The sequence below is a fragment of the Delphinus delphis genome, chromosome X (genome assembly GCF_949987515.2).
Source record: "Delphinus delphis chromosome X, mDelDel1.2, whole genome shotgun sequence".
NCBI lineage: Eukaryota > Metazoa > Chordata > Mammalia > Artiodactyla > Delphinidae > Delphinus > Delphinus delphis.
The window spans coordinates 2,107,388-2,120,696 of record NC_082704.1 but is presented as its reverse complement, the minus strand read 5'-3'; the positions used below and the strand labels follow the sequence as shown (position 1 = coordinate 2,120,696).

The 13,309-nt window shown below is 36.8% G+C and overlaps 1 protein-coding gene across 2 annotated transcripts in view; it reads right to left on the bottom strand.

Annotated features, from left to right (window-relative positions):
- The window catches only part of GABRA3 (gamma-aminobutyric acid type A receptor subunit alpha3), a 250,009-nt gene that overhangs the window by 115,508 nt on the left and 121,192 nt on the right, over positions 1 to 13,309 (bottom strand). For both annotated transcript variants that reach the window (XM_060002519.1, XM_060002520.1), the window contains exon 3: positions 8,939 to 9,060. In XM_060002519.1, the coding sequence (XP_059858502.1) occupies positions 8,939 to 9,060 (122 nt within the window). The remainder of the gene's footprint in view (positions 1 to 8,938; positions 9,061 to 13,309) is intronic.

Sequence of the window (13,309 nt, the reverse complement as noted above, 5' to 3'; positions counted from 1 at the left end):
TGGGACCTAATGAAACTTAAAAGCTTTTGCACAGCAAAGGAAACCATAAACAAGACCAAAAGACAACCCTCAGAATGGGAGAAAATATTTGAAAATGAAGCAACTGACAAAGGACTTACCTCCAAAATTTACAAGCAGCTCATGCAGCTCAATATCAAAAAAACAAACAACCCAATCCAAAAATGGGCAGAAGACCTAAATAGACATTTCTCCAAAGAAGAGATACAGATTGCCAACAAACACATGAAAGAATGTTCAACATCATTAATCATTAGAGAAATGCAAATCAAAACTACAATGAGATATCATCTCACACCAGTCAGAATGGCCATCATCAAAAAATCTACAAACAATAAATGCTGGAGAGGGTGTGGAGTAAAAGGAACCCTCTTGCACTGTTGGTGGGAATGTAAATTGATACAGCCACTATGGAGAACAGCATGGAGGTTCCTTAAAAAACTAAAAATAGAACTACCATACAACCCAGCAATCCCACTACTGGGCATATACCCTGAGAAAAACATAATTCAAAAAGAGTCATGTACCACAATGTTCATTGCGCCTCTATTTACAATAGCCAGGACATGGAAGCAACCTAAGTGTCCATCAACAGATGAATGGATAAAGAAGATGTGGCACATATATACAATGGAATATTACTCAGCCATAAAAAGAAATGAAATTGAGTTATTTGTAGTGAGGTGGATGGACCTAGAGTCTGTCATACAGAGTGAAGTGAGTCAGAAAGAGAAGAACAAATACCGTATGCTAACACAAATATATGGAATCTAAAAAAAAAAAAAAAAAGGTCATGAAGAACCTAGGGGTTAGATGGGAATAGACACAGACCTACTAGAGAATGGACTTCAGGGTATGGGTAGGGTGAAGGGTAAGCTGGGACAAAGTGTGAGAGTGGCATGGAGAAATACACACTACCAAATGTAAAATTGAGAGCTAGTGGGAAGTAGCCACATAGCACAGGGAGGTCAGCTCGATTCTTTGTGACCATGCAGAGGGTTGGGATACGCAGGGTGGGAGGGAGGGAGACGCAAGAGGGAAGAGATATGGGGATATATGTATATGTATAACTGATTCATTTTGTTATAAAGCAGAAACTAACTCACCATTGTAAAGCAATTATACTCCAATAAAGATGTTAAAAAATAAAATAAAATAAAAAACTAAAAGTGATAGTAATACACTGAACTTTTAGGATTTCAAAAGTTTTATGTAGGTTGAAATGATTAGAGTTAAACATATAGAATGAAATTTAATAAGGATAAATAGGGAAAATCATGCATTAATGTTTAAAAATAAATGCCATAGTACGTCGGATTGAGGCAATTGGCTGGTCAATAGTCATGAGAAAAAGATCTGGTGGATTTTACTTGATAAAAAGCTCAGAGTAATCCAAGGGGGTAATGTCATCACCAAGTAGGCTAATTCTGTTTTAGGCTACATTAATCCCTGTTTTACCATAAGGTAACTAGAACATATCTAGAGTATTATGCTCACTTCTAGAAAGCACACTTTAGGTTGGATATTAATAAACCAGGGAGGTCTCCAGAGCAGCATTTCCCAATCTGGTCTATATGTTACTTACATTCCAACTGAGATCTTAATAGGTGTTTTGGGGGAAGAAACGTCCCATGGTCACCAAAGACTACATACTAAAACTTCATCCTATATATTCATAATTATCATTAACATATCAAGGAATTTGTGTAGTCCTGCATTAAAAACCTAAGTGAAGCTAAATGATATAAATATGTATTAAGAGAATGTAAAAGAAACAATAGAAAACTATTAAAATCAATAAGTCAATACAACAAGGTCTCTGGATAGAAAGGCAAATATAAAACCAATCATGGGCTTCCCTGGTGGTGCAGTGGTTACAAATCTCTCTGCCAATGCAGGGGACACAGGTTCGAGCCCTCATCTGGGAAGATCCCACATGCCACGGAGCCACAAAGCCTGTGTGTCACAACTACTGAGCCTGCATGCCACAACTACTGAAGCCCAGGTGCCTAGAGCCCATGCTCCGCAACAAGAGAAGCCACCACAATGAGAAGCCTGAGCACCACAACGAAGAGTAGCCTCCACTCACCACAACTAGAGAAAGCCCACGCACAGCAACAAAGACCCAATGCAGCCAAAAATAAATTAATTTTAAAAAATAATAAAACCAATCATATTTCTACACAGCAGTAACAAAATTTAAAAATAAAAATCAAGGGGCTTCCCTGGTGGCACAGCGGTTGAGAGTCCGATGCAGGGGACATGGGTTCGTGCCCCGGTCCAGGAAGATCCCACATGCCGCGGAGCGGCTGGGCCCGTGAGACATGGCCACTGAGCCTGCACGTCCGGAGCCTGTGCTCCGCAACGGGAGAGGCCACAACAGTGAGAGGCCCGCGTACCGTGAAAAATAAAAAATAAAAAAAGAATAAAGAAAGAAAGAAAAATCAAGTCTCAAGGCATTGATTAATCAAAAATATGCAAGACCTCTAAAATGAAAATGTCAAAACATTATTGAGAGAAATTAAAGGAGAACAAAATGAATGGAGAAATATATCATGTTCATCATTTAGAAGGTTTAGTATTATAATTTTTTAAATTCCTCAAGTTAACCTATAGACTCAAGGCAAAGTCAATTCCAGATTTTATTAGAAAATGATAAGCTGATTCTAAAAGTATCTAGAAATGCAAAGGGCCAAAAATAGCCAAGACAATTTTTAAGAAGAACAAAGCCGGAGGACTTATACTACCAGACCTCAAACCTATCTATAATATAAAGTAATTAATATACAAGTGGCATTTATCATGAGAATGAAGGTTGGTTTAAACATTTGAAAATCAATGTAATTCACCATATTAACAAAATTTTTTAAAAGTCATAGAATCAACTCAATAGACACAGTAAGACCATTTGAAAAATTGCAATATTCATTCTCATTAAAAATTTTCAAAACCAGAGTAGAAGAGAACTTCCTGAACTTGATAAAATGCATCTAAGAAAAACTTACACCTAACATCATACTTTATGGTGAAAGACTGGAAGCTTTCTCTGTAAGATCAAAAACAGACAATGGTGTCTGTTTTCATCTTTTCTGTTCAACATTATATGCGAGGTCTAGTCAGTGCACTGAAACAAGAGAAGAAAACCAGTGCATCCATATAGCACAGGAAGAATTAAAACTTTCTTCTCATATGACATAATCATCTAGGTATATAATCTGATGAAATCTTTAAAAAATGTTACTAGAAATTCCATTTCTGGCATGAAAGCATGACGAGCTCTGCAGACTTGCTCCTCAGTGAAACTTGCAAAATGTATTTTAAAAACTACAATTTAAAGTTTCTGGAAATGGTCCTAAGGGCATACAACAAAAGAAAAGTAAACTATTTATTAAAGAAAATCTACTAAAACTCAGTAAGGAAATCAAGAGTCCAGACTATTTAAAACAAGAATTGTTCCCACCCTCCCCCTTCCCAGATCAGTCTGAAGGAAACTGTACTCCAGACTGGTGCAGCCCAGAAAGAACACAGGGCTCTCTCTTCTCCCAGCTCCCAACTTAGAGGGCTATCTTCCTGGGAGGGGCAAGACACCAGCATTTCTCATCCTAGAGCAAGCTACCTATTGTTATGGCTAAATTCTGGGCAAGTTTGGCTGAGAGGTAGGAAATCCCTTCATCCTCCCAGCCCCCATTCATGGAATCTAGACTCTAACTTGGGCATGGCACTGCTGAGGTTACTGTGCCCTGAAGTGTCCTTGATCTGGTTCATGGGGCAGTGGTCCATGTTGGAAAAGGCAAGCTGAGGAGACCTGGAGCTGCTGTCAACCCCAGGCATGGGGACTTGATTTAAGGTTAGTCTTTTCTAAAACAGTTATCTAGTATTATAAGTTTCTTTAATTTAGCACTACTTTATACCATGTTTTTAATTTAGTTTAATTGAAAAGGTTTTAAATTTTTCTTTTTAGTTCTTCTTTGACTTATATTTTATTTAGAAGTATATTATTTAGTTTGCAAGTACTTGGAGATTTTCCAGATATATCTGTTTTTAATTTCTAATTTTATTCCTTTTGGCCAGAGAACATACTTTGTATACTGTGAATTCTTTTAATTTTTTACAACAAAGAATATGGTCTATCTTGGTAAATGTTGTAGGTTCAGTTGAAAAGGAGGTGTATTCTGCTGCTGTTTGTTGGAGTGTTCTACAAACGACAATTAAGTCAAGTTGGTTGACAATGGTTCCTCTTTCTGCTACATTTACTTATTTTCTGTCTACTCGTTATATTGTTTATTGAGAGAGGAGTGTTAAAATCTCTAACTATAATTATAGATCATCTCTTTTTCCTTTCAGTTTCCTGTTTTTGCTTCATGTCTATGATTAGGTGCATAAATACTTAGGATTGTTATGTACTCTTTTCTTTCTCTTTATATTGGAGCATAGTTTATTAACAATGTTGTGTTAGTTTCAGGTGTACAGCAAGGTGATTCAGTTATACATATACATGTATCTATTCTTTTTCAAATTCTTTTCCCATTTCATTTATTGCAGAATATTGAGCAGAGTTCCCTGTGCTATACAGTAGGTCCTCATTGGTTATCTATTTTACATATAGTAGTGTGTACATGTCAATCCCAAACTCCCAATCTATCCCTCTCCCCCACCCTTTCCCCCTGGTACAAAACCTTAAGTTTGTTCTGTAAGTCTGTGAGTCTGTTTCTGTTTTGTAAATAAGTTCATTTGTATCATTTTTTTAAGATTCTGCATATAAGCGATATCATATATTTGTCTTTCTCTGTCTATCTTTAAAGTGGGTTTCTCTCAGGGACCAATTGTGGGTCTTTCTTTTTATCTATTTTGACCATCTCTGCCTTTTAAAATAGAAGTTTAGGTTATTTATATTTAATGTGATGATTAATATGGTTGCTATTGGTTTTCCATGTGTTTCATCTATTCTTTGTTACATTTTTCTCTTTTTCTGCCTTCCTATTGATTTTATAAACTTTCTTGCTTTATTAGCTATAATTTTTAAGTTCTACAGTGCACATTCTTAATTTATTACAATCTACCTACAAGTAATAATATCATATCACATCATGTGCAGTGTATTTCCATTTCATCTTCTGGCCTTTGTGCTATTGTTGTCATACATTTTCCTCACATATACATTATAAACCACACAATACAATGTTATTATTTTTGCTTTAGGTAGTTATTTATTAAAGATATTTAGGAAAAAAAGAGACATATTTACCCACATATTTTCCATTTTTGTTGCTCTTCCTTCCTTTTTATACATCCATTTTAATTTTATTTATTTATTTATTTATTTTTAATTTTGTTCTATTCTATTCTATTCGGCTGCACTGAGTCTTAGTTCTGGCATATGTGCTCTTAGTTGTGGCATGAGGGATCTAGTTCCCTGACCCAGTATTGAACCTGGGCACCCTGCATTGGGAGCATGGAGTTTTAACCACTGGACTAACAGGGAAGTCCTATAGATCCATATTTCTATCTAGCATCATTTTCCTTCTGCCTGACACATTTCCCTTAACATTTCTTGCAGTACAGACCTGCTGGTGATGAAATTTTTAGCCTCTATATGTCAGAAAATGTATTTATTTTACCTATGTTTTTAAAATATATTATCTCTGGTACAGAATTCTAGATTGACATTTTTAGTATTTTAAAGCTGTTGCTAACTACCTTCTTGCTTCCCTGTTTCTGACAAGAAGCCTGCTGTCTTTCTAAAATTTTCCCTGTGTATATAAATGTTCTGTTTCACTATGTTTGCTTTTAAGATTTTCTCTTTATCATTAGTTCTAAGCAATTTGATAATTTCCCTTGGTGTAATTTTCTTCATGTTTCTTGTTTGTTGAACTTGGTTTGGGCAGATTATAATTTTCATCAAATTTAGAATATTTTTTGACTAGATTTTCTTCAAAGACATTTTCTGCCTCTCCCTTCAGATAATCCAGTTACACTTATATTAGGCCACTTGAAGCTATCCCACAGTGCACTGATGTCCTGTTCACTTTTTCAGTCTTTTCTTCCCTCTGTGTTTCATTTTTGCTAGCTACCATTGCTGTGTCTTCAAGCTCATCAATCTTTTCTTCCTCAGTGTCTAATCTGTTGTTAGTCTCATCTGGTATGCATTTCACCTCAGATATTGTGCTTTTTATACCTAGAAGTTCAATTTGTTTTTGTTTTTTTAACTTACATGTCTCTACTCAACATGCTCATATTTTCCTCTACTTTTGAACATATGGAATTTAGACATACCTATTTTAATATACTTATCTACTAATTCATTTGTGTCATTTATGCATCTGTTTTTATTGATTGGTTATTCTGCCTTTTGGGGTTGTATTTTCTTGCTTCTTTACATGTCTGGTAATTTTTGACTACATACCAGCCATTGTACATTCACCTTGTGCAAATATTCTTAAACTTTGTTCTGAGATAATGTTCTGAAAACATTTTGATATTTACTTTTCAAGCTTGCTTTTAAGCTTTGTTAGTTGGGACCAGAACAGCCTTTGTTTGGGGATGGTTTTGCCATGCCACTGAAGCCATATTCTTCTGAGTACCCTACCCTAACCCCATATGTTGCAAGTTTTTCCACTCTGGTTGGTAGCAACACAAGTTATTCCCAACCCTATTATTCCATCTGCTGTTGTCCAGTGGTCCTTTCCTCAACCTTGGGCTGTTTCCTTATATGCATGAGCTGAGCAGTACTTACCTGAAAACTTGAGGGAAATTCTCAGCAGATTTCTGGATCTTTCCCTCTGCACAACTCTCACTTCTCCATGCACCTCTTGCTTCTTCTCTGCCCTACAAATTTTAGCCATCTTGGCCACCCCAAATTCAAAACTCTTTCTCATCAACTAAGGGAGTCCACCAGGCACTATGTGGATTCTCCCTCCCTACACTGCAGCCTGAAATTTATTGAGGCAGTAAGGTGATATAATCCTATGGCTCAGCTTGTTTGTTTCACTTCTTTCAAGAATCACTGTCCTGTGCTGCCTTTGTTCAATTTCTGATAACTACTATATACTATGTTTGTTCATTTCTTAGTTGTCTTTTAAGAAGATAAATCTGGTTCCTGTTACTCCATGTTAGCCAGAGCAAAAGGCTCCATGCATATTTTTCATGGGTACTCAAACTCTTAATGTCTACAACTAATTTCCACCTCCTTCCCCTACCTTCTTTGTTCCAACCAAACTCCAAAAGAAACATAATAAAACAAAATACTACTGTTCCTCCTCCAATATTCCTTATTTTAGAAAATGGCACCACTCACTCATCTAAACCAGGAACTTAGAGGTTATCATTTTCTCCTCCCTTTCCCCTAATCCCATAATTTAATCAGTCACCAAATTCTCTACATTCCCACTATCATCACCTTCATTCTGGACAACTGAAATCAATTTCTGACTGGTCTTCTCTTCCTCCAATACTGCCCTGTTCCAATCTATTATTTATACTAAAGCAAGAGCCATATAGCCTTCATCTAAAAACAAACAACCCCAAAAAAAGACCATGCAAACATATCTTTAACTTTAATTAATAAGTGAGTTTATTATAGTGGTATAGGTATAGTAATTCCAACACTATTCACTATTTTATGTATATTGTAGAATAAAACAAATTAGTAAATCAGTGAAGAATAATTTGTTCAATTGGAATTAGTGGTATCAGTATAGACTCATTACACATGCACATACACATATGTCTACATTTATACACATATTTGCTTATATATCTATATGTATATATATATACGAATATATACAGGTGTGTGTATATGTATATATGTAATTTTCTATTTTCTCAATTCTGTCCACTGAAAGGTCCTAGATGCAAATGACACCCAGTAGCAATGAAAATATCTAGCACACAGAAGTTGGATTTTAAATATAATTTCCCACAAAAAAAGATGCTGTTTCTTCTTGGAAAAAATGATTGATTATAAGGCTGAATGAGGGAGAGTACAAGTTAAGTCTGGAATATACTGTTATGCCAAAAAGTGCTCAAAAATGAGAATATATCAAAAGTCAGCTTGAATAAGCTCCCACCAAGCAAACACGGGAATTATGAACAAACATTGTAATCAAAATAGATAATAATATATAATAATATTAATGGATTACATTTCATTCAATAAAATAAGAATCCATCTGTTCATGCTGATAGTTACCTAATTAACTAAAGAGAAGGAAAGGGTTTTATTACAATAGAATATCATATAATAAATGTAGATAATTGGCAAAAGTTGAATATGGACTACAGATTAGTAAATAGTATTAGGTCACATTTTCTGAATTTATAATTTCATTGTAATTTTATAAAATAACTTCTTTGTTCTAAGAAAATACACACTGAAGTATTTAGGGATAAAGGGTTATGATATCTGCATCTAATTCTCAAATGGTTCAGGAAAAAAACATAAATACATTGGTATACTTGCCCTTTCAATACGGTCCATGAGGTATTATAATGCATTTACTTCATTGCGATCATATTGCTGATCATACTAAACTGAGATCCCATCTAGCCATCAGATTTCTCCTCTTTGGAATATCAGGCTGATATGTGCTCAGGGTTTTTAGAACAAAGACATGTTTCCCAGCTGTTCCTGGGACACACCTGCCATCCAGGCAGGGATTGGTATTTTATTACCAGAAACGGGTGTGACCAAATGTTGTGGTTTAATACCCTATATGCATTTACCTAAGTGAAATTTGGAACCTTCCAAAACCAGACCAGAGAGATTGACCATTGAAATGAAGGATTAGAACTAATTTCCAGTGCTCAGAGGGAAGAAACTCAGCTTTACACTAACCTCATTGATCAAGACACTATTGAAGGTACCTTAAGAATCTTTTTAGATGACAATAGCCAAGAAGATCTTGAAACAATAACTGACCTCCAAGCCCAGGTCGCAGCCGGTTGTCATAGCCATCCAGAAGACGATCCAAGATTCTGGTGAATATAGTGATGTTGTCGGTGCTGTCATCAGGAATATCTGGAGCATGCTTCGGAGAGAGTCTGAGGCAGTGGAAGAAAAAGAGACACAAAATAATAGTTCTTAATAGCAAACAATTAAATGTCTAACACTTTAATTCAAGAAAATGTCAATCAGTAGACTGGGCCAATTAAATAGCTTTGTACCGCAACCAAACCAGCAAGCACTTTGGCATGAGCCAAACATACAGTCCAGCCCCAACCCAGCAGTGGAGAAACACCAGTAGAAATCTTGGACAGGATATCTGTGGGAATAATACATGGCATAAAGTTGATTTATCACATTTTGTTTCATGAACAAAAGGGCCTCCAAAAAAAAAAAGGAAAATTTTGTTAACTTACCCCTTTTCTAGCCTAGACAAACACAGGTTCACAGGACAACAGACCCAGAAAGACCTTTGAATTACATGTAATCTACCTATCTCTCACCCTATGGAGATAAGGCAACAAAGCAATAGCAGTCCATTAAATGTTAAAGCTACCAGAACGCTTAAGAGATTCCTAATCTCTTTCATTTCATACATGGGGAAATAAGCTCAGAGAGAACACCAAATTTGCCCACAGTCGTATTGCTAGTGAGGGTCAGAGATAGAACTATAATCCAAATTTTCTGATTTTCTAGAGACCCTCAGCTACCTTCTGCTTATCCAGTGTGGATGCCTTCTGCAAACCTTTCCAAGCAGTGGGCACTTTACTAATCACCTAATCAGGCCGAGGCTGTGACTAATGCTTTCACTTTATGAGGAGGGGCTTGGTGTGGTTTGACGGGACTAGAAATAAAGAAAGGCCCTGGGTAGTTTTGGGGAAAGAGAGATATAGTGAAGGAAATGGCTGTTGCCAAGGGTCAAGAAGCATGGTGTAGAATCAAGTAATAATCTAGAAGTCAGGAATCCTACATCCTAGTACCAGCTGTATTCGTGATTTGGAGTAGACAATTAAGCAAATTATAGTCCTATAGGTCTCAGTTTTACCCATTCTTACTTTGGACCCAGAAGGTCGCCATTAATAGATATATAATAACTATTCATAGCATCCAGTTAATCGGGGCAATAAGAGACAGGTTAACAGTTAGAAGGAATCTTGAGAGGCAGTCAATATGTCTTCCCACCAAAATAGTAGGCACATCTGAATTGAATAGTTCTTACTCTAAACTGCCACTCCCTGGCTGATAAACTTTGAAAAGTCATTTTGAACCCAAATTCCTTAGTTCATAAACCGAATTCAATTCACATAATCGTTCAATGCATCTTTAATGAGCATCAACTGTGTGTCTATAGAAAAAAAACAGAGCAGAAAAAAGGTAAAGGTAATCGCTCCTCTGCTTACAGGTGTTCTGAGACACTCAAATGATAAAATAGATACACGTGGAATGAAAAAGGTACCTAGGCCTAAAAAGTCTGGAGACATGAATTTGAATTTATTAGTTGAGTGACCTTAAGCAAGTCACATAACACCTCTAGTAATAGCCTTCTCATCTTTAAAATTAAAATAACTTCACTGGTATGTTGTATCAATATTAAATAATGCATTAAAATTTCCAGACTTAATACTTAATATCTAGAAGTATTCAAAGTTTGTTTTCTCTTTTGTAAAATAGTAGCTTATGTACTTGAATGCATAATTCAAATGTAAATAGTCACAACAAAATATTGGCACCCCCATCAGCCAAAGCCATAAGGAAAGCTTTGGTCAAAAAGCACTGGAAACCAGTGAAGACTAGAGGTGATTGGCTGGTTTAGTGAAGAGTACCACAAGTGATACAGATACCTCATTTGGAAGGGGGAAGAAAGAAGGAAACTGTAGTGCAGAGCTAACTGACATCAATATGCTGAAGAGATAAAAACAGACACCCTGTCAGGTCTTGGCTCACATTTAACTTAATCACCGATGTTCTGAATCCATCTTACATGGGCTGTGGGGAGAGAGGCTACAGGAGCTCAATTGATTTTGTGAAAACCTCTTTCTCATTTTCCCTTAACTCTCACTGCGGGGAATCTTGACCCTGGTTAGCCTAGTTTGATTTCTGGGAAATAGGTCTATGAATTGAATGAAAAGCCAATTTTTTTATTACTGGAAGGGGATAAAAAGTAGAATCCTCACAGAGTCATAGCAAGCTATAAAGGGCTTCAGAGATATCTACTCCAGGTGGATTTATAGATGGAAATTGTAAAGTCCCTGAACATAAGTTTTAACCACACTGACTGTTAATGGAAAAGTTAAAATTTGGATCCAGAATTCCTGAATATAAAGCCAATATACTGTGCTGCCTCTCTTACTGAAATAATAATTTCCTTGATGATGCATTTCCATCCCTTTCTGACTCTGTGCTGATAGCAGCATTCTTCACTAATAAATTTTAAGTCAAAAATTAATGCAAAATATCATTCCAAAACAATTTTCAATAGATTTCTCTATGATTTTGCACTTGATTCCTGATAAATTTTTCTTCTTATGTGGTCAATTATTGCAGGGGGAGCTGGAATCTTGTTTAATCTAGAACACAAGTTAGAACTCTCTCTTCTTAAATAACTGAAGTGCAACAAGCTGAAGATTCTGTAGTTTGTACCCATCCAAAATAGTCTGGGGGAACAACAAAGAATCATAGTATGTCAGGATTATGGAGGACCTTAGAGACCATATAATTATTTCCCTTCATTTTACAGATTGACAACCTAAGACACCAACAAAAGAAAGGGATTGTTTAAAGCCACATGCTTATTAAGTTGATGAGATTGATGCAATAACCATGCTTGTTTTGCCTTATATCTGTCATTACTGGCTGGACTAAATATGATATTAATAATGCATCATTTAAAATGAAAATGATGTTACTAATACAGTATCTATAGGTTAGGCAAGTTTAGTCATTTTTTTAGTCTTAAAAATGGAATAGTGGTAAATCCAAAGAACTAGGGTCAAATGAACAGAGTTTTAGTCCTGAATCTGCCACTAACTGATCATGTGAACTATTTCCTTACATGTGACACAGAGATAATTCTCCAACTTATAATGCTTTCGGAAGAAATAAGTAAATAAGATAATAAACCATAAAATTGCTTTGTAAATGGTAAAGCTCAACATACATTGAGGTTGATCATTCCTTTTCCCCCAAACTCCTGAAGATGTAATGAGACACCTTTGAAAGATATGCACTTCTATGCTATGGGAAAAGTTAAGCTCACCAAGTGATTACGTTCAGGGTAAGTAATAAGTATTAGTTCAACTACATTGAGAAAGGACCCTGATGTGTTTATGTCAGGGGGAAGCAGAAGAGGCACAGATGTGGAGTTGCTGATACAGTTCATAAAACAACCTAAAGAGAGGATAAATTTACTTCATTAAAAGGATGGCATTTTCCCTAATACTGTATTATCTCCTGGGGGAGAACAGATTTTAAAAATAAAGAAAATCCAAAATTACTATGCAAGAAGGTAGTGTCAACAAGATGGAGAGGTCTCAAAGCTCATCTCCCCCTTACACACACACACACACACACAAATCCATAAGAACAATAAATAACTACAAACTGAAGAAAACAGCTAAGGGAAAGCTCTAGAAAACAAAGAAGCAGTAGCAAAAACCTGAGGAGCTCAAAAATCAAGGATGGCCACATAGAAAAGTACAGGAAGCATGCTACCTATGTCACCTCATCTCCCAGTCAGGACCTGCTCTGCACCTGGAAGAATCACCTCTGAGGAAGTTCACCACACAGGGAGAAGGAGGGCAGGAGAACCCCAGCAAAAAGCCTCACCACTGTGGACATTTGCAGCTTTTGCTACAGAGGTCTCCCACAGTCTTTCCTGATTCTGATGTCAGTTGATGAAATGGAGTGGCCCCCTCTACATCTCTACTCCCTGGAGCTGTCACTGAGGTGAGACTTGCCCTCAGGGTCCCCAGCTGCTGCTGTGCCCCACTCTTAGAAATCAGATGCCACAGCATCTTGCCATATACGAGATTGGAGCTGCCTCTGCTCTTCACTCTCCCCTGGCCACAGTCAAGGCTTTGTCCCACCTTCACCAGGAAAGCCTCTTCTGCCCTGGTCTAGCCTCCTTGGTTATAAGTCACACTATGGCTGCCATTATCCAGGCTTTGCTGCTGCTGCCCTGAGTCCCACCCACCAGGTTCCAGGACAAGGCTCTGAATCATCATTGCCAGTGGTGCTAAAATTGCCCTAAGCCCCACCTCTTGGGTCCCAAGTCACTCTTAGACCTCCATTATCAGGGTCCTGATGCTGCCATCTGGGACCCACCCACTGCATTCCAGGTTGTGGCTC